Genomic DNA, 25,117 nt, shown 5'->3' with positions numbered 1-25,117 from the left:
CGCTTCAGCTGCCCTTCAATTTCATTGTCTTCCAAACGATGTTTCTTTGCCAATGCATGATGAAATGAAACTATGATATTCGAATTCACTATGAACACACAGAAAACTGAGTGCACTGTGTATCCCAGCCATGATGCAAGTGTTGGTTGTGACCATAAAAAAGGGAAATGTTCTCTTGCAGTTGCAATTGATGGGCTTGACAGTGATGTATGAAACAAAGAATTTTCTCTCCTGTCTCTCCTGAATTCCCATACTTTCTCTTTTCTGTCCCTGTAGTCAACGGAGTTGATATCTGAAGAGTGTAGCAAAGACATGAACTTTATGAGCAGAAAAACAAAATATGGTTTTTAGTTCTTCCAGCTGTCTTATGACACCAAGCTTGCAGAAGTGATACAAGCAGGAATGATTTTATAATGCAGAACTACTTGGTGAAGAAGCAAGGCATGCCTTTGAACAGTACATATCAAAATTACAAAAATAAAAATAGAGCACAACTTTTTGTCTAAATATTTTCAAATTTTATGTTATAATACGTGACACTGTGTTCTTTGTTGATAATAACAAAGTTAATACCATTCCTTTATCATAAACATTGTATTAGGTACAGAATTTTTAATAAAATGCCTAAAATTATTTAAATGCCCAACAACAGCAGCAAGCATTTAAGTAAACTGCATCCAGCTCACCCTACGATCATTTAAAATGTCAGGCGTTTGAAGGTTAATAGATTAATTAATGCAAGTTTTAGCTATGGTTGACAAAGGTAGAAGAATTTCCATAGTGTTCTAGGAGTTTTGGTCAAGCACTGTTATCTTAGCTCCAAGCAGCAGGACCAAGACACCTGCCTGAATAATTCCTACATCATCATAAAAGGTGTAACCATTCCATTTATCTTCACAGCTTTTCTGGAATCTGATGCTCTTACCTGGAGATGATATTTATGGCAGGCTGCAATGTCAGCACTCTAAGAGACTGCCTTGAGTAATTTGCAGAAGAATTAGGAGTTGTAGCTGGTTCCCACAATGCCTCTGGGATATAATGATTTTCATCGACATTAATTAACAATGTGCATGGATCAATTGTAACACCGGTAATTTGCTTTAATTATAGGAGCACTCTATTGCCCAAAAGCACCGAGATATACATTTTTTTACCTGGTTATAGTCCAAACAAGATATTTTTATAGTTTCTGTAAACCACACATTTTCCTTCTTAATTATTTATCTCCGCAACACACTATTAATGAGACACCTAACTGTGCCTCATTTTAGGCCAGCAGAAGTAACATAGTTTCCTCATATAAAAAAAATTAACATGATACAGAAGTTCATTTAAAATAGTTGCATTGCTGACATCCGTGCCTTAATTTCACAGTACCAAAATGTGTTAAAAGGTTAGGATTCCGGTGAAGGAATGAAAAAGATAACACAAGCATAAAAAAGAAAGTGATTTAAATCTTGAAATTGTTTTGTGATCATGTATTTGATTCAAACATAGAGTTTCAGTATGTGGTAGCCATATTGGTTCATCTTAATTTCAGCACAGAACATGAGCTTTAAAATGTCATTGAAATAACTGATGTCAATATACTTTTCTCATGATGCCAGAACATCTTAAAATGACTTTTAATGTAAGAGGCATGTTAAATGTATCTGGTATTTTAGCTTAAAACAGATATTGTTAAAATGTCATCTCATTTTCAGAATTGTGCCCTTCCAACAAATCACCATTCACTTGTGAAATTATATCTGTTTAGGACTACTAGAACTGTGGCATACAGAAATGTATAATTTTNCTCCAAAACGTCGGTTAACACCACATATACACGGTGCCAAATCCCAGAAGACTGCTTTCTTCATAGTCACCGCCATGAAAGCCTCAAATCTTACATTTTTTAAGTTCTAATCACATCCTTTTTTTTCTCTCTGTAGTTGGTATGGCTGGTTGGTCAAGATGGTCCTGAAGACTTTGAGCCAAAAGAACACCTTGACGTAGTGCCTGCACTTCAAATTAGAGAAACGTGGCAAAGGATACACAATGGAAAGTGGGTGGTAGGAATCACCATATGTAATAATGGAGAGAGGTAAGTCACAATTATAATACAGAAAGGGTGTTTCTAGATGAAAAGGCAAGCCCACACACTTCATCACAAGTGTGATTTGACTGCAAACTAAGCTTGATGAAAGTATCTGTACCTCTGTAACAGAACCTTCATTCCTTGCTTGACCAGTTGGCAGTTATTGAACTCATCAAGAAATTTCCTGTAGGATTTGAAGGTCTCACATTGGTGATTACGAAGCGTTCTCTCTTCTGGGATATAAGACTTTGTGGTCTATTGAAAATCAGCTGTCGGCATGGCTCTGTACCCCAGAAGATAGATCTCTCCAAGAAACTTCTTGGTTTTCTAGAACCATGTTCACAAAAACCCACCATTGTACCCTGTGCTGAGCAAAATCAGGCCATTTCACATCTTCACAACCTGTTCGTAAGATCCATTGTAATATTCTAGCCCCATCTGTACCTAAGTCTGTTTCAGTAATTTCCTGTTTCTTGTTTCCCTGATGTGTGGTATAAATCCTTCTCGCCTCTTGCTTCCTGATGTTATCACTCTAATAGTATGAAATGATGAGTACAAACTGAAGATATTCATTATGTAATATTCACCTTCCTTCCATTACCTTTTAAATGGGACTAGATACTCTCAGCACTTTGTCCTGAAGCATCTTGATCTGTTTCCTTCTTTCAGGGTGATAGACCAAACTTCATAATATAACTGATTATATGACTCTATGAAATAGAGTAATTGAAAAGTCAGTACTGACTCAATTAGTCAAGACATTCCCTGCCTTTGTTCAACCCTAAGGTCCATTATTGTTGTTCACAAAATCCTGCTGTTGAACCCAATCTTGTGCCACGTGGATGCTGTCTGTATCTTCACATCTTCTCTCTTTAAGAAGAGTCCAAGCATAGGTTTTCCAAGTGGTTTGTTTCAGGTTCCACGCCCACAAAAAGGAAGTTTTTCTTTATTGAAACATGTCTCGCAACTGTGATCATTTCTCATTTTTGCATGTGGTTGATGCATACAGTCAGTAGGTGGGACTTTGTAACTCTGTATATGTTGTGAAGTTCTGTTTTGTGCTGCCATCATGCATGTAATTTATTTAACATTACTTGACAGCAAGAGCACTGGGACAACATTTCTTTTACTCGTATAATAGTGAGTGACAACTTAGTAGAAAACTCCCTCCAGTAGAGAAGATTATGCCATGGCGAAGGTGTGCTTTCTCATGAGTGTGTGACAAGCCGAAGGGTGCTTTTTACTCGTGTAGAAGGTTGGATGGTGAGCTCTGTTGTGACTGCTTTAAGGACTACCACATCAAATTGAATTACGCATATAATGTAAATCACACCATCATATTATACACGAATTATAGGACTGGCTTATACATATAATTTGAAGAATGTTTGATTATGGTTGTGCAGAAGTTAGTCATTTCAGTTCAAGCATACTTTTTATGTGTGTGTGTGTGTGTGCATGTATACGTGTGTGGTGTTAAAGCTCCCCCTTCTCTGTCCTTAAGTTATTTAAGTTGATTTAAATCATCTGACATTGAGGGATTATTGGATGCTTTCATGAAATACAAGGAATGTGGGAAAATGGAAGAATAATTTCTAACTCTTGTTCTCAGTAAATGCTAACAAATATTTTAATATCTGAAACAGTTTGACTGTATACATATTTACAACTTTTAACATTTCAGTAACTGCTATAAGTGATATAGGCTTGGCATTAAATATTAACCCGTTTGCTTAGTTTTCTGTTGATTATGTCTACAGTATCACTCTAGTAGCACCAAAAGATTCTAACTAGTGGTGTCAATATTCAGATCTGTTTAAAATCTATGTACTAGAATATTTCAACCCTAAACTTATTCACAGTGCAAGTGAGTGTCATTAGCAAAGGTGTTTCTTGAATATTTGAGATACTAAGATGAGTTGAATTATCTGAACCATCAGAAACTGTTGTGCTTACTTAAAAGGAAGATGTTGACAATGAACTTGATTGAAGTGCTTGTGGACTCAGTTTTATGTTTGTGAAATATTTGATAACTCTACTGTGTGAACCTGACAGTGTTCAGCTCTCTTATATGCAAAATTGTCTTACTACCTTAGTGTATCTTATAATAGAGGTGAAATAAAGTTATGCTGAGGAAAATGTTGCGTTATTTGGATATTTTTGACAGCATTAGTCCTGACCTTGTATAATTACATTCTTCAGCACTTATCATCCAATGGAAAGAAAATAAAACCTGAAACTCCTCCATGATGAATGGTCAGTTTCAATTTTCACAGATTGGCTCAATGTAGCTAGATTCTGGCACTGTTTAAATAGCTGGGAATATGACACAGTATATGTCATGTAGGTGGGGTGTCTGGACTGTTGGATTCAGTCATTCCAAGTTCTAAGTAACCATCCAGGGTGTAGCCAAAGAGCTCAAAGTCATACCTATACAACACAGGTTAGAAACACTTTGTTAGATTGCGAATGATGGTCACATTGCAGACAGACATATACACTATAAAAGATGAAAATTGTCAGTGAGCCTATTCTCCCAGTTCCATTTCTTAACCCACTCATGAAAATATCTTAGAATGATGTCATCCAATTGACACTAAACCTTCTACAGATGATAGTAGAGGCATGGAATAGTAAAAATGTGTACCAAGTTCGGATGCCTCATATGGAAGAAGTGTGTTTTTCCACTTAAAAACATAGTCTGCTTAACCATAGCTGCTTAACATACATGTTTGAATTGTAGTTTAAATGGTTGCAATGATAATGTTAACTATAAAAGAATAATTTTCTGGTTGTTCATTATTGTGATTTCAGTGGTGTTCATTTCCCTTATAGGCAAGCTTATAATACAAGCAGCCTTTATTCATTCAAATTTGGCCATGTTTTTTTAACTGTTATCTAAACGGTAAAACTCTAAACTCTTCCTGTAACAGGCTGTGAAGTCCCATAGGGTTGTGAGAAGTTGAGGTTCCCACATCTAATGTTGTCAGCCTTACGCACCAGCTGCCCTTTAACCCCCCCTGAATATTCCTGGTACTCATTTCTGTAGAGGCTGAGTTCACCCCAGGGCCATAGTGCAGCTGAAAGGATTAGGTAGATTGAAAAAAATCCAGTGACCCTATCGGAAATTTAACCTGCGTCTACCAGCTTGTATCATAATGCCTCAACCAACTACGCTACTGTGTGACCATTGAAGTCCATCAAAATTCAACAGGAAATAATTTCTTGCATATCTTCATTATTCACTCTATTTCTTTCTTTTCTTTATTCCTCCAATACCTTTATCACATTCACTCCCTTCTCCATTAAACAGTGAAAGAAGTTATATCTATATCCTTCAGATGGCACAGGTTTGAACATAGAGCTGCCGCTTATGTGGAAGTATGTGACAACTATTATGGCAGGGGAATGCCATAGCATACATATACATAATCATAAATTGCCTCCTGTTATATACATTCTTAAACATTAATAAACACCATATATGAAACTGGGGAGTGGCCCAAGGACTTTACAGACATGACAATGATTGCCTTAAAGAAAGAGACAAAAGCTACAAAATGCAGCGACCATCGCACAGTAAGCCTTATTGCACATACAGCAAAGATAATAGCAAAGATACTTAAAAGAAGAATTGAAAGAAAAATAGAGGATATACTTGGAGAGGATCAGTTTGGATTTAGAAGAGGAAAAGGAACCAGGGATGCAATTGGGATGATGAGAATTATAGCAGAACGAACTTTGGAGATAGATGAAGAACTGTGTGTTTGCTTCATAGACTGGCAGAAGGCATTTGACCGTGTAAATTGGACCAAATTAATACAGATCCTAAAGAAAACAGGTATCGATTGGCGTGAAAGAAGATTGATTAGTAAATTGTACATGGATCAGAAAGTTAGAGTGCAACTGGACAGAGGGGAGACAAGAAGTGTGAAGATTGGAAGAGGAGTTCGACAAGGATGCTGTTTATCACCAATTTTGTTCAACTTGTACAGCGAATGCCTTACCAAAGAAGCTCCGGAGGGGCTTGGAGACTTCAAATTAGGTGGGCAAATTATTCAAACTGTGAAATATGCAGATGACTTTGTGTTAATGGCTAAGGAAGAAACTGTGCTACAGGATATGATTGATAGACTAATCGAAATTGGAAGGTGCTATGGCATGGAAATGAATGATGGAAAAAAAAAGTAATGAAAATTTTGAGACAACCAACCCCAGTTACAATAAAGATAGACCAAAAACAACTGGAGAATGTGAAATGTTTTAAATATTTGGGTAGCTTGTTAGCAGATGATGGAAGTTGTATGTGTGAAATTAAATCTAGGATTGCCATGGCAAAAGCTGCATTTAGCAAGAAGAAGAACCTTTTTACCAGCAAATTGGACTTAAATTTGAGAAAGGAACTAGTGAAATGCTACGTTTGGAGCATCGCTTTGTATGGGGCTGAAACTTGGACACTTAGGGCAGTAGATCAGAAACACCTGGAAAGCTTCGAAATGTGGTGCTGGAGAAGGATGGAGAAGATCAGTTGGACCGATTATGTGAGAAATGAAGAAGTGTTATCTAGAGTCAGCGAGCAGAGGAATATCCTACAAGAAATAAGAAGGAAGGCTAATTGGATTGGTCATATCTTATGTGGTAACGGCCTTCTAAAAGAGGTTATTGAAAGAAAGATAGAGGGGCGGATAGAAGTGACCAGAAGACAAGGAAGAAGACGTAAGAAGATGCTGGATGACCTTGGGGACAGAAGAGGATATTTTCATTTGAAGGAGAAAGCTCTAGATCACATCAAGTGGAGGAACTCTTTAAGGGACTGCGGACCTGTCATCTTGAGAGATTACAGATGAATGAATGAATACATGTATATCTGTGTGCACGTGCTTGCATGTAGATGATTCTGATTTTGAACTTTTAATGCAGTACACTCAGTAACATGAAAATCCAGTTCTGTGGTTGGATGACTGAAGTCTGAGTCCTGTCAGGGTGGGAATTTTTCCCTTTAACACTATATCGAGACTGTCCATAGCTTAAAGCAACATGGACATGATATTGAACATCCACCTCCATCTAGTGATAAGTTAGGAATAAAGTAAGACCTCACTAATTTGGACTAATTGTTGTCCAAATTATTGGAAGTCCAAATTATAGAACTGCTACTGGAAGTATGTTCAGGGAAGTTATAAAATGGACTTCTTGTCTCTCTTTGGGCAATACAACATTATTTTGAAACTTATATTGCATATCATAAAATAAATTTGTCATGAAATGGAAAAATACATCAGTCTTAAAAACATTATACTGACCTACATACTTAGTATTATTGAGGCCATGTTTAAAAATTAATTATTTTGATTCGTGTTCCTCTTTTATATTGTTTTCTGCTAGATTTTTCTGATTTCAGCAATGTGGTCATGAAGATCATAATGTGCAAAAAAATGTTATCCGAATTATCGCGAATTCCAAATTAGTGGTTTCACTATATTTGAAATTGTACTTGCACTCTTCCTAAGTATTTTCATGGTGTAGTGCTGTCTAGCTTTATATACAATTGAATGTGCTGAAATGAGACTCATACATTTCACTTACCTATAAATATGATAGAGTTGAAATATTTGTGCTGTAGTGAGCTGGGAATAGTAGCTAGTGACCAGTTCAGTAGTGGTGCGACCTTTTGCAGGGTTCTTCCACTCAGGCCGAATTACGTCTTGTAGGCCAGCCTGATGAATCAGGTAGTTTTGATCCTCCTATGTTCAGAATTACTATCTTAGTGCAATTCATGAACTTCTGACTATGTCTGCATAATACAATTTTTTGACACTCTTGTACTTTTCTAAATACAAATCTTAGGGTGTTACCTCTATGCCAACCTGTTCATCGGTACATATTTACAAGTAATTGCACAGTGTACTGAGCTGCCCTTATGTATAATTCCATTAGTATAGATGCTTCAGAGTTTCAGATGGGAAACCTCTCAAAGCACATTTATTTGGAAATCTGAGGAGTTTCTAGAAACATTAAGGTTGACCTTAGGGAAGTTGGCTGTGAGGATTGGAGGTTAGATACAGCTCATGATCATGTCAGATGACAGTTTCTTGTATGAGGGGTGTTGTAACCATCAACTGCAGCTAACAGAGAGTTAGGTATATGTTTCTAATGCTTAAAAGTTTTCCAATATAAACTGAAAATTTCATACTGTCCTCTTGTTTGAAACTTCTGACACAAAACAAAATTTGTAGGTATGTTTATGTGTTGTACAAAATTTCTCCTTTCTAGCTATAATGGTTTATCACTTATTGCTGTAAAACCAAAAATAGGTATATATTGTCAAATGTAACTAGTTAGTGACTAGACACGGAGTTTGGATTGGTGATTGGATTTACTGAAAGCTTGTAACTTGTAACTACATGTAATAACACTACTGCTAATCTACACACCTAACAAATCACTATAGCAAATGCTATTTCTTCTCAGTTTGTTATATCTTCACTAGTCTTTGCTTGGTAGCGGCTGTCATACAGTTCCTGTTATATAGCCTTGGCATGGACCGTACAGAGAACACCACTTAGAGTTCTTTTATTGTGGCTTTCTCTTTCTGCAGCAATTCCTGTATTGTTATATCAGGTGTTCATGATGTTGATGATGATGATCATCATCATCATCAGAAAAACACCCCTTTTTTAGCCATAGCCTCCCTTAGAAGATTCTTCCAGACTTGTCTACTCTGTTTTGAATTAGACTGTCTGGTTTTCATTTCTTTGGATTTCACAACAGCAATTTTTTACAGCACAAGGTCATCAACCTTGTGTCAAACCCCCAACCTGGAGGACCAGGTCCCTGTATTTATGTCCCCCAGTGACAGGGTGGCCCAGTTATACCCCAGGCACCAGGTTCCCTTTTTGTCGCTTTGTATGACTCACAGGGCTGTGGTGGAGGTATTCTAATCTGCTTCCGCATGGGACACATCACGTGTTCATTGCTGCGGAAACGTGTTTAGTTTTTCATTGTTTTGCAGTGGGCAATATTTTAGTCGTCATGTCACAATATGCTGTGTAGCTGCCATGCTGTTATTTTACACCCTACATAGCAATGAATTAATATGTCACATAATTGCAGGGTTATAAATTAAATGGTGCTAGTGCTGTGCCCATTCACATGTAGATTTTCCTTAAACTGAATTATTTAAAGAATGAAATTGCTTATGTCTTACATCACGCATCTTAATGATTGTAAATAAATGTATATTGGATTAATGTTGTACATTGATCTTCATTTAGCTTTATAAACAGTGTAAACTGTATGAGGGTACTTTAACCTTTTAACTGACATATGAAAGTTAGTGGGCAGCAAGAAACAGACACTGATTTATTCTTACTTACAGAGGGCCCTAAAAAAACGTATGTACACTTAAATGTATGAAATACCTGCTTCAATAATTTATTGGTATGTCTTTGGTTCAAGTTAGAAAACATCCACAGATAACCTCTGTGAAAGTGTGTTATGGGGGTTATCTGCAGATTTTCAAAGTTGAACCGAAGATATATCAATAGATTATTTAAGCAAATATTGCATACATATAAATGTGTATACAGTTTTTTTTTTCTTTTCCCCACTCTGTATGATTAAATTCAGGTTCTCAGTTTAAAAGGATTTGATATGGTGTGTTATCAGTTATTTAACCATGTGGCATCATGCATGTAAGTACCAAATGCATGAAACTGAATTGTTACCTAGCAACAGAACATCAGTAGACAAAGATCACTTTATACATCATAAAGCATATGGTCTGATAAAAACAACCAATCAGAGGATGGAATGAAATGGGGATGCGGAAGGATTTTAAATTGTAGATATGAAATTTATGAAGTTTGAAGGTGGATTGGTGGAATGATTGAGTTTATGATAATCAGCCAGGAGATTCAAAAATTGTTTCAGACTTGTACGTACGTGACTTTCAGCTGAAGAGGGTGTGTAGCGCATCCTATACTAGTTGTCTATAATGGTATGTGATATAAATTATCACAACTTTCATATGCAAAAAAAATGTGCTGTCACTAACACGTACCACTAATGTTGATTCAGTGCAAATCACTGCTTCAGCTATGCTGTAGATTATTATGCACAGAGTTTAAATTAAATACAACCATGGTCATACATGCTTGCAGGTTTTGATCGCATTCTCCACTGAGCACATCTGGAGAGCTAGTTGACATTATTCACCATTTTTGGTCATACCATATTTTCTGGTAATACTAATAAGTATTGTTCTTCCCTCTGGGGTGCCTGAGACACTGGGCTGGGAATCACAGTGGTAACAGATCAAAGCTATACTTATTTACCTGTAGAGTTTCAAACTTCAGTATGATATCAAAATCCACTTGGCATGGAGTGCAGAAGTGAGTGATTGGCGTCCAGTGCATGTCAAATGGATCTCCTTTCTGTTGGATATTCACCAAATACTGCACAAACTCTGAGAATGTTGGCCAGCGAGGATTTTTAGGTGTAGACTTGTTTCCTGGTCCTTTGGCCTGGAATTTAAAGAGCTAAAAGAATTGTGCTTGAATTTATCTCACTGTTTTTGACAGGCATCTAAGTTTGCTTCTGTTTGTAATGCTGCAGAGGTTGGCATAGCATTAACATTCTAGATTTATATATGGGAGGGGGGTGATTATTAGAATCCTGGTCTGGACACTGCCTATCTGGGCTGAGATTTTTCATGGGTTAACTCTGACCCTCCAGGCAAATTCTGGGGTAGTGTCTTGATTAGGCTGTAACACCTTCCTTCAGAATTCTTTCATCAACACTATAGTCTAGATACTGGCTGAATCATAAAATAACTTACATACAATTGACCGTAGCTTACAAATTAGCATAACATCCTTCTAAATTTAAAATTGTACTGAATTGAAATATGAACTCAATTCTGAGGGAAAGGATATAGCGTAAGTCATACATAAATTAATTTCTAAGGTGGGTATTTTGATCTGCAAGCAGTTTTTTGATCTGTTATATGAATGATTTTATTCTTACACTGGACCATTCATATTTCAACAGGAAATTATTAAAAGTGAACTTCATCGAAAATCCAAACGTTAATAATTTGAAAAGTTCTGGAAACACAGCTATACCAAAAACCTAAACTCTTTAGACTAACTATATCCACTAAGTAATGCTGCTGTCTAGGGAAAGTGCCTGTGGCAAAGGTTACCTATAAAAACAGACTTCATCAAAAATACATAATATGTCTTTTTCTTTAATTTCTTTCAGTAACAACTTGAGCAACTAAAATTGTCATTGATTGATTCTGCTCCCTGACAAAAAATAAACACAGACAGAAACTTCATGAATTCACCAATAGCTGTTGTTTTCAAATAACCACCATATACTCATGTTTCCCTGGGTAAATTTGTAATCCCGCCATGTATTAATACAAAGCCACACATTATTCTGAATAATCAAAAATGCAGCAACTGTATAGTGCTTTCAGAATAAACATTTCCTTGCTAGCACAGTCATTCTCGGTTCCTAGTCCCTTGGGACTCATAACCATATTTTATTGTGTCACAACTCTGGCAGGTGTGTAACACTGACCATGTATAATATCAGCATGCCTAAGCATGCTGTATACTAAAGCCCCAAAAGAAAAGTTGCTTAGGAGGAAATGGCGTAGATAATTATCAGGTCATCAGACGCAGAGAAAAGGAGGATAGTTTAAAGTTTTATTATTCTAGGGAGTATTTTATATGTAGTTGTAGGTCACAGAGTTATTAATTTTTATGGAATTTAACATGACATGGCATGTAAAATCCTTGGATGGCAGAAATGTTTTTCAGATATGAAGGGTAGGTTTAGACACTTGTATAGTGAACAGGTGGTCATGGACAGCTAACAAGAGGTAGTCTTTGAACTTTGACTTTGGGTGCAGAGCTAACAACCCTTCAATGTACAGTGTTCTGTGTTACAAAATTTTCACAGTGGCCTTGGAATTGGATGATTTTTTTTTCAAATATGTTTGAAAAATGTCAGAGTATTCAGAATGTTTGGCATTTGTATGAGATAGGATTTTTTTTGGAAGTACTTCTGCAACATTTTAAGAGAATGAGAATTTGTAGTTACCATGTTCACTGATTATGGGTGATATCATTACAGTGAATCACAGGGAAATAACTTGTGAGGATAGGAGGTAGATGGAGCTAGCTCATGATCATGTCCAACAGTAGCCCTTGGTTTAGTGACGTTGAGCTTTGACTTCTGCTACAATGGTGTTAATGAGCTCTAGGGGCAGTTGTTGTTCATGCATATTTCATATTCAGGAACTTTTAGTGTATAAGTCACATTCCTCCTGTTGTATATAGAAATATAATTGAAAAGTCACTACGTAGATAGTGGGTTGAGTAGTGTGCATATTTACCTTCTGTTTATTCTTACGATATTTAAGAATGATTTCATTGCCGAGCTTTTGATGCAAGGTGTGAGGCAGTGAGAACTGTATCTTATCCCTGTATGCTGACAGTAGTCGCTCTAGAGGATGACGCACGATGAGGAAAGCTATAGAATCATGGAGAGCCTGTTGTAGCGCATGGAGGGATGGTCTGGGATAACGACGTCGTGCCAGATTGAGAGGCACTAGTTTGCTGTTTTTTAAAAATTTTGAGTTGTACCCTGCCAAGATGTTGAAATTGTACATCCATGACGTAGAAGCGGCTTTGAATACATTACACCATACTAAATGGTATGGTCTGTTTACAAGAAATTCCCATGGGTTTGGACGGTGTAAAGAATCATTTCCAGAAACGTCCAAACCTAACATTGTGCAGGTTTGCTTCAGGTGATGTCTTCGTTGCACCATTCTCGCTTCAACTTCAGACATCCAGTATGACATGGCTTCATGACTCCAGGAATCATTCTGCATTAAGAAGGAAAATCTGTTATTAATAATTAACAAAGTATTTTCCAAACGTTCTTATTAGTACTAAACATTTCTGCTGTTTATTTTAACTTGTTTTTAATTTCTAATACATTAAGCCTAATGATTTAGTAGTCAGGCAGACACATTTATATGAGCTGTTGTTGCATGAAGTAGATGAAATGAATGTGCAATGTTCATTGTCTGGCTCCATGTGCCTTCTCCGAACCTACTGAATGGACTTTTGATTACATTTTCGTTGATATATTTTGAAAAATTTAATTTAATTTTGAATTTGTCACATAGAACAAGGATCTAGGTTTCCGTATTTCTGTATGAATTAATTTTCTGAGCGAAGTTCCTACTTCCTGTGAAGCTTAAATCAAACTTACCAATCTTCTCAGAAGAGCTAACTAACTAAATGAACCAACTCCATGGAGCTGAGCCCTTTTTGAGAAGCCACCTATCACTCAGCTACTCAAGAGTTTCCCAATTTTTATGAAACGTGAAGGTTCTTTACCATGTACACAGGAGCCCTCCATTGGCCCCTATCCTCAGCCAGATCAATCCAGTCTATACCACCCCATCCCATCTAAGATCCATTTTAATATTATGACGTGCCGTCTAAAAACCGGAGTGTTGAGGTCAAGACGGGCATCCATTGCCAGCTAACGGCTGTGTAAACATTGTTCCCGCAATAAGGTCAGCCATTGCTAGGTGATGATTGGCTACACGCATTCCGAGAGTACGCTGTAAACAAATGCACAGCAGAATTTTGGTTACTAGGGTTTTGATATGCGCAATGTAACTAACTAATTAAAAGCCGATATCCGTGACAATGAACAGTTAAAAGCACAATAATGGCTAGGAATGCGAGAACTGTACTGTTGAGGGAGGTGACTTCTACATGGTTCACTGGAGCATTAGAACAGGAGAGTTTGCCAAACTAAGGAGTTACCCCTGTAGTGTTACTTCCATGTGGAGGCGGGGTCGAATACCTCCACTGTGGCCCTGTGAGTCGTAGGAGGTGACAAAAAGGAAGTCTTGAATCTGAGACAGTAAAATATGGTCGCTAGTCCCATGGAACTTGGACCCAAGGGAGTGTCAGCAGCAATTATAAACGACAGACCCGACCTCTCATCAGAGAGAATGTCCCACGTCAACAAACCCGCAACTGTCTGACAGTAATAAAAATCTGGTCATAAGCCCCAGGTGGGTGCTTTATTCCAAGATAGACCGCCTGACTGACCTCCACTTATAACAAGACTCGACTTGACTTGAATGAGTTAGTTATGGGATCACAGAATTACGGAATTGTACTTGGCTTCGTACAGACTTGAATCACCGAATTTGTGCAAGGAGCATCCAAGAGTGGAAGTGTTGAAGACTTTACTTTATGTGTTATTGTTCCAGCAATCTTTTGAAGTGTTGTCAGTATTTATAGTTACGACTGGTGAGTGTCCAATAAATCGATTTGTCAATTCATAGAACCCATTAATTACTTGTTGCATTACCAGGATATGTGACATGATTATCCTCCAACCTATGTTTCTCAGAAGAGATTGGTATATAGGTGATTACATGACATAAAAGCGAATGTCTTTATATTCTGCAGTGCTTATTTTGTACATTTCCTTCTCCTAGACTTCTTGCCCTCTTTCTCACATACAGTCAGACATTTCTTACTCTCTCACTCCCTTGTACATTCTCCTATTCATTCCTACCCCTACATTCTGTCTCATGAACTTAAGGTGACTGAGTATGACCAAGAAAAACAGCGTCCTATATGAGTCCAGATGGATCCACACATGAAACTGTTGTATGAATCTAATTCACTTAATTAGCAATTACATTGTGGCAGTTGTTTCTGTTTCAGTTTTTGCCGTTTTTATTCTCTAATGTCTCAAATTTGTAGCTGACATCATTGAGTCAAGTGATTTTATTAACCAAGCTAGAAGAAAAGAACAATCATGTACCATTATTGCTGCTAAAAATGTCCTGTAGTTATGTTTCATGCACACATTCTTTGTAATGAAATTCAACTGCTTCGGATGGACATGAGGTAGATCAGCTGGCATTTGATATGATGTTGTGTTGAATTGAATTGAATTTATTTACATTCTATAAATCCTAAGTAGGTTAGTACCTTTGGATACAGAACAAGTCAAAAGGTTACATACATAAGTACAGGCAATTTTAGCTTAAAAATTAATATAACTTAATTTTACATCATTCTCTATTTACATTGAAGTATTCATCTAAAGAGTAGAAGGAATGAGCATGTGCTCATTCCAGTGCTAGATTTGGAGTCATGGCTATAGAGAAATTATTACTGCAACATTTCCAGTAATTAAAGCTTCAGTGAAATGTTAAATGTAGTCAATATTCTAATGATTTAAGGACATTTGTAAGGCTTCTGTTCGGGTCTGGTCAGGTGGGATTTGTGGTGGACAAAGTGGCTCTGGGGTGGGTTTTCTCCGAGTACTTCTGTTTCCCCTGCCAATCTTCTTTCCACCAAATTCTCCATCATCATAATGACTCGAGGCAGACTACAATAGACCAATCAGTGGCTGCCGTGACGAGTGGACCCAGTTGGACTCCACCCCCACTAAGCGAAGGCTTCTGTTTGTGTATAGCTGTTTTGTTCAGAGAGTATTTCATGAGCGACCTCAGCAGTGTTCATGCAAACACCCTTTTTGCATGCAGACATTATGAATTGAGTACTCATATACAAGTGATTATATAAAAGTTTATACTTTTAAATTTATGATAACAAGCTTTATATCTGATGCATTTTAGATACAATCCATTTTCCAAATTCATGTCATTTTGTTAGGAATGACATCTGAAAGTGACCTCTAGTGTGTAGAAGCGAGTTTAGTGATGTACATAATTCCATGATAGCAAGAGATACCAATCCGTTGACCAATTCAATAGTGAGCTTTAGTTTATGCCCATGGCACCCTTGGTATTAAGGTTACTGATGTTTTAATTGAGGCCACTTTCTTTCAAGCGATAAAATTATACTTGCTAGTTTTTAGTGGCTTTCTTGTGATATAATATCAGTAGCCATACTGTAAGCAACGCCTGGAAGAATGATAGATGAATTGGAAGGAAACTTTAAGGGCCCAATCGAAGCACAATCCTGTATTTTCCCGGAAGGACTGCGGAGTACCACACGAAACTTGAGTCAGTATAACCTTGCCCGTTCTTGATATTGTATGCAAAGATAATCAGTATTCAAAATTTGCAATAGTTGAAATTCTGATTTTTTTTATTTCACTTTTACAGAACTTGCTAAGAACTTAACATAGAACCTTTGAAGTCGAACGCTGCAAACTCCCTTCTTATTCTCGAAGTCTCTGGTTTGAATCTTGGCGGCCAGAAAAGGGCACAAGATTGTTGTTCCCATAGTTTGCCTAGTAAAACGCTGTGACGGGTACAGTGACAAGGAAGCATGTATTTGTTTTCTAGCTGCATGAATTCGCGCTGATGTGCACTTTTGCGACAAATGAAGCCCCATTTTCGCTATGGGGCAAACAGGGCTATCATAAAGTTGCCACCCATCTGGGTGTTCTTAAGAAACCCCGTCCTTGTGACAATAAAGTATGTTGTGATCTCTTCTTTCTACAGCTATTTAACTTATTGATTTCTAATCATCCTGGGATTTTTCATTCGTTGCTATGTAACAGATAAAACAGCATCACTGAATTTACCGGACCTCTTAAACGTAAAATTGGGAGTCTGGCGAGTATGGTGGGTGGGGAACAAGTTCCATCTTGTTTTTAGCCAAACATTCCTGCAAATGTAAGCTGTATGCGGTCGTGCATTGTCATGGTGGAGTACCCAGTCGTTCGTGCGCCACTTCTCTGGACGTTTTCTCCTCATGTTCTCCCTCAAACGCCTTAGAACATCGCGATAGAACTCTTTATTGACTGACCAGGAGGGATGAACTCCTTATGAACAATCGCGTCAATATAAAAAAAAACAGATCAACATGGACTTAATGTTGCTCTTGACTTGTCGAGCTTTTTTTGGCCGAGGTGAAGAAGGGCTCTTCCATTGCGACGATTGCTGCTTGCTTTCAGGGTCTTAGCCATGAACCCAACTTTCGTCACCAGTGACAACCTTCGAAAGAAAGTTTGGATCCTCTTGAAGCCGTTTTTGAAGTTCCCTGCAGACTTCCAAGCGATGCTGCTTCTGTTCATTTTGCAGCAGTCGTGGCACAGACTTCGCCGCAATCCTCTTCATGTTCAGTTCCTCTGACAAAATTCGTTGACATGTACCATAACTTAGTCCCAAGGTGTTACAGAGGTCTTGGAGTGTCAGTCTACCATCTTGCAGAATCAGATCCATAACTTTCGCGACATTTTCTGGTGTTTTGCCCGTTGACGGCCCTCCCGAACGATCGTCGTCATCAGTCGATGTTCGGCCATTTTGAAACGCTTATACCAGTCGTAAGTTTGTGTCTGGCCTAAACTGTTGTCACCAAAAGCTTCCTTCAACATTTGGTGCTTTTCTGCAGCGGTTTTCCGGAGTTTAAAACAAAACTTTATACAGACACGCTGCTCTCTCAGGTCAGCCATCGCAAAACCGCAAACTCACAGAAACACAACAATGGAAATACGTTTACCAACAATAAACCCAACCACTCAACTCGACGCCGCTTGCCACTTTGATTCAAGAAGGGTGTGTGGGGAGACACTTAGCGGTATTCCGATGTACTCATAACCATTTGCGGGTAAAATTCAAATTTCGGGAACTTTTTGATAGCACCGCTTACATTCCCAGTTTTATGAAGATTGGTTCAGGTATTCAAAAGTTGACAGGGAGGATACACAGGCATGCAGATAGCATGATGGTCGCTCAAACCTGCATTTATTTTTTTTTTCAGAATAAGGCAAGTAGGCTAAAAAACAAATTTGCCCGCACATAGGACTCAAAACCGACCCATCAGCTTCCTTCTATACCTTTCTCAGTTCATCGTCCTGTGATTTGCCACGGAATAATGTATACGAAAAGAGTTTGCACAAAAGTGAATGTAACAATTACAGTCTTAGATTTCTTGGAGAGCTGGGTTCCTGTTATGGAGATGATCCCGTAACTCAAGAAGGCATACGGGAAATTAACGTGGGTAGCATCGCACTTCACATGAAAGTCAATTATGTAATAGCAGTTTAAGACGATTTGAAGTCGGCTGGACGCATTGCTTACGCAGCTCTAACTGTCGTTTGATGAAAGTAAAAATATGAAGATAAATCCTTTTGTGTATAAATGTAAATTGGTGGTTCATAATCTTTCTTCAAGTATGATCGAAAAAAAGTCGCTGCAACCCTTATATCGCACATGTTTTCAATAAGACTCAGCCTTTTGGAACGTTAATTAGTGCCCCCGTTTTTTGTAAGAGCACGTTGTTTCCGGATTCGGTACAGGGGTAGCAATATATTGGGGACACGTGGTAGCGTAGTTGGTTGAGGCACTATGCTACAACCCAGAATGAAGTAGGTTCGAGTTCCAACGTGGATTTTTTTCAATTAACTTAACCCTTCGAGACCTGGGATCGACTTAGCCTCTAACAGAAATGTTCCTTGGTGGTAAAAGACGGCTGGTGCGTAAGGCTGACAACGCCACCGCCATCTGTAAGCCGATTTTCTAGAGAACATGTGGGAGCCTCGACATCTCGCAGCCCTATGGGTCTTCGCGGCCTGTTACAGGGACAGCTTTACTCCCCCCCCTTTTTTTTGCCTTTGATAGCAATACAGTAGCAGCGCGGTAATATACTTATTCCTATTTTGCCACAATATATATGAGTTCTTTCTACAAAGAACTACAATTAAATTGTTGCACTTAAGACGGTGTTTGTCTCATATATATTGTGTGAGTGTAACAGGATGCTCAAATATAATATTTGCCACAATCAGTGGGCTCATCATGAACACTCTTCACTTGTGTTTCGGAGTTCCGTCGGTTCGAATTTCGGCTAGGGCAATAGTTGACGTAACAGGCGATGTTCATGGTCTTCCTCAATATACGAGTATGTAGATTAGTATTATCATTATCATCGAGTTTAAGAAGAAATAGAGAGAGAGAGAGAAAAAATGAAAGAAAGGAAGGAAGGATGAAAGAAAGGAAGGAAGGAAGGAAGGAAGAAAGAAAGAATGAATGAAAGTAAGATAGAGGACATTCTTCTTTTCACAAATAATTTTAAGGCTGAATTGGAAGCCGTTGCTCGGTACACCAGAGGCTTTGCTTTGTTCAAACAAAAATTGTTCTGCTAGATGCGCGTCAGCTGCTAAGTGTATAGAAGCGTTGGCATATTCGAAACTTAAAACTCTTTGGCTCTGTCATATTTTGTAGAACTTTCTCATATATTGAAATATTAATTGTATTCAATACGAATATATCTAGGGAGCCGCGATAGCAGTCGGTATAGCGACTGACTTCCTGCTGGACGGCCGATGGGACCAGAATTCGAGCCCCGGCAGGGGTAAGATTTTATCCTCCTCACGTCGTCCAGGCCCGTCTTTCGGCGCACCCAACCTCCGGGTGCCGGGAGTAAATCGGGCGTAACATGAAGCTAACCACTTACCTCAAACTAGTACAGAGTACAAGGATACGTGGATCTATACATCCATTCCCCCATACGTCTTAATGGCGTAATGCTTAATTAGTTAAGCACAGGGACAACTTCAGCTGTATTTATGAATGTACATATGTTATTTTTTCGCCTTATAATGCCTTGTGTTTCTTTTGTGTGTATTTTTTGTTTCCTTATTTTGCTCATCCTTACTTTATAATCGACCGTTGGGCTGCTGGGTAAGCACGTAAATAAATAAAGACCTCAATTATTATTATTATCGTCATAAAATTGGTCCTTATCAATTCCAGATTTCTCATATAGGGTATACATGGAGCAGAAACCTTGAGAAGCTTATAATTGTTTAGCTTGTCAAGAAATTTTACAGAATACGAAAGTTCATTACCGAGTTAACAAGAGCTCGCCATTGGACCCTGTTCTAAGACAGATGAATCCAGCCCACACACTGTTTCTTTAATATAAATTTGTAACTTTGTCCCATTTACGGCTATGTCTCTCATGTGGTCTCTTTCATTCCGATTTTCCGAATAAAATTTTTGTACATATTTCTTATTCTCCTGGGTGCTGCATATGTCAGCATTCTGTACCTCTTTGTTTTCATCAACAGCAGTATATTTTGTTAAAAGTAGAAGTTATGAAGCTTCTCAGAAATACGAGTGATACAGACGGTTCGAACTGCTACAATGTCAGTTCACTTGCTGTACGCCAGTGCAACTCCGCCTTTCAGTTTCAGGTGAGGCAGAAGTCGGTGGGACGGTAGTCTGATTATGCCTCCATGTATGGTGAGTGGCCGGTCTGGCCTCTACCCGCTTGCCAAGAATGACGGTGCACTGTGAAGACAATATTTACATTTTCACCCATTAACACTAACAGAGATAACAGTACAGTGGCTGGTTCTGGTTGGCCCGAGTTCAGTTCCCTGTGGAAATGGAGTTTCGTCACTTTACCATGTCCAGTCTGGTTGTGGGACCTATCCAGCCTACTATATGATGGTCACCGAGGGTCATTCCCCGCCTCTAAAGAGACCGGTGCATGCGGTTGCCTGTTCACATCTATGGACTAGAATATATGGAGCTTTGTTTCCACAGTTCTAGCACCCCGTCATGTCATGTTGCTTAGGTAGTTTTTTATATTGTAGCACCCTGTTGCACTTTTAATTTAGTATCAGTTAGTTTCACAGTCTCACGTGCAACACTAATGTCCTATAACATTTATTAANTTGCAGAATTCTTATATTTTTTCTTCTACCCTGAAGATGGAGGCGATACGTTCTTCCGAAACGTCGGTTAACACCACATATACACGGTGCCAAATCCCAGAAGACTGCTTTCTTTATACTACATGTTTCGACGAATGTGGTCATCATCAGGTGTTAAAAATTATGGATGAGGAAATTGCTGTCTTCTATATCTTTGCTTAGGTTGTTAATATACAAGTTCCCTCGATGTGCATATGTGTTCGAGGTGGTGGTTAGTGTTCCCGTCGCCTTGCATGTCTTGCTTTCAAATATTAACAACCTAAGCAACGATGTTAACGCCTGATGATGACCACGTTGGTCGAAACGTGTCGTGTAAAACTTTAAAAGTTAATATCTTTTAATAAGTTTTATATGACATTAGTGTTGCACGTGACACTGTGGAACTAATTGATACTAGGTAATTTTAATTGTATAATTGCAAAGAGTTCCGCGAAATTGACTACAGTCATTAGTTTTCTAAGTTGTATAGTGCAGTCTGTTCACTTGTAAGTGTTCAGTAGGTTCCTGGCATTCGCTCAGGAAGTTTCTGTATCCGATTTCTTTGTTTTTAGAGGAAAGATTTGGGTCCTCTCTGGGGTGAAACTGGCAGTGTTTGACCCGTAGACAAATTTTAAGACCTGAGCCTTCTTCATCCCGTTTCTGGACTCAAGAAACGAAACTCCGTTCATTCACAGTTGGAGTCCGTTTCGCACTGACATCTGTCACTAACTTTTGTTTTAAGAACATTTCCTGACTGGCCGACGGGCCCTCTTATCATCTGCGCCCAGGGTAGCAACCCTCGCCCCTGTATTCACTGATAGTACGAGAAAGATATTCACAGGCCATCCGCTAGTTATATACTCCCATCCGAGCACTAACTAGAAAAGAGAGTTCAGTTTACACTACGCATATTCTGCACAGTCCAACTTCGCTGTTTTGCATACTCCGTGGTCTTTCTCAGTGTTTGTTTCCTGATATGAATCTGCCGTTCTCAAACTAATTGTAATTACAGACATCAAACTGCACAGTAATAAATTACGACCCTTGAATTTCGTTAAATGATGGAATGGGTGGGACATGAGGCAAGTTTGAATTAGTTAGTTAGTTAGTTATTGGAGAGGGTGGGTTTCCCCATGCACTTAGACCAGTATTGGTCCCTTGTGCTTCCCTCTATGATATTCTACCAGTCTCTATACCCTACCGATATTGGTGCGTACCATCAGTCCCTACCGGGCCAGCGAGTTCGGCCTCCACTGGCTTGGCGGTATCTATGTTTCCCCCATCAGAGGCGTTAGAGACTACTGTTGGGCGGGAAACGTCCTTGAATTTGGCTCAGTGGCCTCCTTTGGAGATATGAGGTTCTTTTACGTGCCGTAAAGCTACGACACGGGACACACTTCTTAAAGTCCCTCCCGGAGGACTTGTTCCCTGAATTTTTCCGCCCTTAAAAATTCGACGACCTCCGCCGGCTTTGAACCCGCGTACCACGAGTCATGAGGTGGGAACGTTACCTCTAGACTACGGAGGCCGCTTAAGTTTGAATTAAGTAAGAAATACAGAATTTTAGCCTAGAAGAAACGACTTGGGAGACGCAGACTTAAATAGGAGGATAATATTAAAACTCATCTCACATAAATAGGTATTGTGAAATTGATTCATATGGCTTAGGATATGAGCCAGTGACATGTTCTTGTGAACACGACAATAAGTCTTTTCCATAAAAAGAGGGGTATGTTGGCCAGCAAAGCGCCTATCAGTTCTTAGGAATGGGTCGGTTCCATGTTGTTAGTGGACACCTCTAGCCGATTCTCCAGGCCTCAGTGGCTTAAATCGCGAAATGTTGGTACGTAAAAACTCTGGAGTTGTCATAGGAAAATCTGACTGGCGTGTGAGTTCGTGAAAACAGTAGCCCTTCTACGCTGAAGATGGAAATAGGACAGGTTCCTCTGAAGCGTTGTTAGTTTCTACCAGACAACACTGTGTTACATCCCAGAAGACCGTAATCAACATTCATCGCTGAGAGAACCGCAAATCTTAACCGTATATGAAGTACCGTGGTTTGCGTTTTCCTTTGGCCTATGCAGAGTGCCCTCAGTGGGACAAGCCACCATCGTAGTCTTAACAAGGATTTAGAAACCCTCTGTAATAGAAGAAACCAACAGTCGAATCTCGCTGAAGCGCCAGGGAGAAGGATACATTTGCTTCCTAACGAAACACGTGAAGATTAAAATATTCAAAACAATAATTGTGCTTGTTTTCTGTGGTTGTGGACCTTGGTCTGTCGCATTAAGAGAAGAACGTGTTTCCTATGATGTTTGGGGGCAGGGTGCTGAGGGGAACGTTTTACACTTTAGAATGAGTTAAAAGTCCCTGTGCTTAATTAATTAAGCAGTACACCATGAAAACTTATGAGGGAGTGGATGTACGATATATACCCACGTATTCTTGACCTCGGCGCTAGTTGGAGGTGAATAGTCAGCCTCACGCTCCGACCGTTCTACCTCCTGGGTACACATTGGATAGGTGGCTGGGCGGGTCCCAGAGCCGCTTTGGACGACGTGGAAAGGAGAAAAATCTTCCCGCCACCAGGACTCAAATTCCGACCCCTCGGCCGTCCAGCCCGTAGCCAGTCGCAACTTAGAAGGAGGCTGGAGGAAATTGCATTATTATAAGATTAATAATTTGTAGTCTTCATCAGACGCTATTGTGATGATAGGATCAAGGAGGGTAAAATTGGCTGCGGAAGTAGCACCCGTCGGAAATATTTTAGGAAAGAGACTTGGCTTGGGAGACTTAGGCATAGATGCGAGGATAATATTAAAATTCACCTTAAGGACATATGGAATGAGGGTGTGTATTGGATTGAACAGGCTCAAGATACGGTCCAGCGGGTGCCTCCTATGAACACTGTAATGAACTTCAGGATTCCATAAAAGCTATAGAATGAATTTGCTTGATGAGCGACTGTTAGCTTCTCAAGAACGACAGTACTCGCTGAAGTTCTGAAGACAGGTGGTAGCTTCCTCCACTTTACCCAGCTGCGATGTGGGCTGCCTCTACTGCTTCGTTACCATCCAGTGAGACAGTAGACTCATGGTTTCTCATTGCTCGTGGCGTTGTCGTGCTGTAATTGAAGTGTTCTTGTAAGTGTACTGTTTGAGGTCTGAAGTCGCGAAGCATGGGTAGATGGCTTGGTGCCATGTGGATCAAATGTTACTGACCTTCATGTTGTAGCTTTCGTGTAATGTGCATCTAGACTCTGTCGGATACGTACTCGAAACTGCACAGTTGTGGGTGTAACGCTCTAACGAGGCCAGCACCTGGGCCTCATACTTAGTTCAGCTGTTCTCTAGCAAAATTAAATAACTTTTTAAAGTGGATGTGCCAAATAGTCACTGCATGCTACTCACGAATATCTTTCTCACTATGAAATTCGATATTATAAAGTAAGATAAAGTATGTAAGATTTGAGGCTTTCACGGCGGTGACTATGAAGAAAGCAGTTTTCTGGGATTTGGCACCGTGTATATGTGGTGTTAACCGACGTTTCGGANTATTTCCCTCTCTAGCCACATTCCTTTATACAGCTGTGTTTACTCGACTGGATTCAGTCTGTTGCACCTGCTCTGCTGGTTCGTTCGCGAATTTCTTCTTGTCTTTTACCCTGAAGATGAAGGCGATACGTTCCTCCGAAACGTCGGTTAACACCACATATAAACGGTGCCAAATCCCACAAGACTGCTTTCTAAGATAAAGTACTCCGGTATTCTACGTGTAAAGTAAACGCTCAGTTATTAGAGTGTGTGGCTAAGACCGTGGTTCTATTCCAAGTAGGAGAAGGCATTTTCTTCTATACCAGCACGTCCAGACCGATTATGGAAGTACACCCAACCCCTGTCCAATTTGTACGGTGGCTTTTTCCCAGAAAGTGAAGCTGGCCACTCATCTCCATGTAGTGCTGGTGTTAATAAAGCGTAGAGTTTTACCTCCATTTCATACATTATTGCATATTGCTTAAAGAGATGTTCGACTTTACCTTTTGAGTGTAAAGTAAGGAAGAATTGCTCCTCTGTCCAGGTGTCACATCGTGGAAGAACATTGGAGGTGTTTCATTTCCTTTGTGATTTTACAGTGTGGCGAAAAACATGAAACAGACACATTTTAATCGCTCTGTGTCAGATTTCGGAAAACTCCATCCCTTCCTCAAAATATAAGAAGTTTTACTTATTAAATATTGTCACGTGTAGGTTGGTACGCGTGACGAGAATGACGGGTTCTAGTTTGGATGATTGGATTTATTGG

The 25,117-nt window shown here is 39.1% G+C and overlaps 2 protein-coding genes across 3 annotated transcripts in view; one reads left to right on the top strand and one right to left on the bottom strand.

Moving 5' to 3' along the window:
• LOC111875710 overlaps positions 1-25,117 on the top strand; it is a 59,133-nt gene that overhangs the window by 5,947 nt on the left and 28,069 nt on the right. Inside the window, exon 5 of the mRNA XM_023872170.2 lies at positions 1,932-2,083. Within this exon, the coding sequence (XP_023727938.1) occupies positions 1,932-2,083 (152 nt within the window). The remainder of the gene's footprint in view (positions 1-1,931; positions 2,084-25,117) is intronic.
• The window catches only part of LOC111875711 (carbohydrate sulfotransferase 11), a 28,426-nt gene continuing 6,994 nt past the window's right edge, over positions 3,686-25,117 (bottom strand). Inside the window, exons 2-5 of one of the 2 annotated variants that reach the window (XM_033750182.1) lie at positions 12,486-12,980; positions 10,414-10,617; positions 7,664-7,821; positions 3,686-4,507 (exon numbers count right to left, since the gene is read on the bottom strand). In XM_033750182.1, coding sequence (XP_033606073.1) covers positions 4,417-4,507; positions 7,664-7,821; positions 10,414-10,617; positions 12,486-12,980 — 948 coding nt within the window. In that variant the 3' untranslated portion in view covers positions 3,686-4,416. The remainder of the gene's footprint in view (positions 4,508-7,663; positions 7,822-10,413; positions 10,618-12,485; positions 12,981-25,117) is intronic. The other variant, XM_023872171.2, reaches the window with a different exon arrangement.

The sequence above is a fragment of the Cryptotermes secundus genome, unplaced genomic scaffold, assembly GCF_002891405.2.
Source record: "Cryptotermes secundus unplaced genomic scaffold, Csec_1.0 scaffold478, whole genome shotgun sequence".
Taxonomy (NCBI): Eukaryota; Metazoa; Arthropoda; class Insecta; order Blattodea; family Kalotermitidae; genus Cryptotermes; species Cryptotermes secundus.
This window is presented reverse-complemented; position numbering and strand designations above follow the sequence as displayed.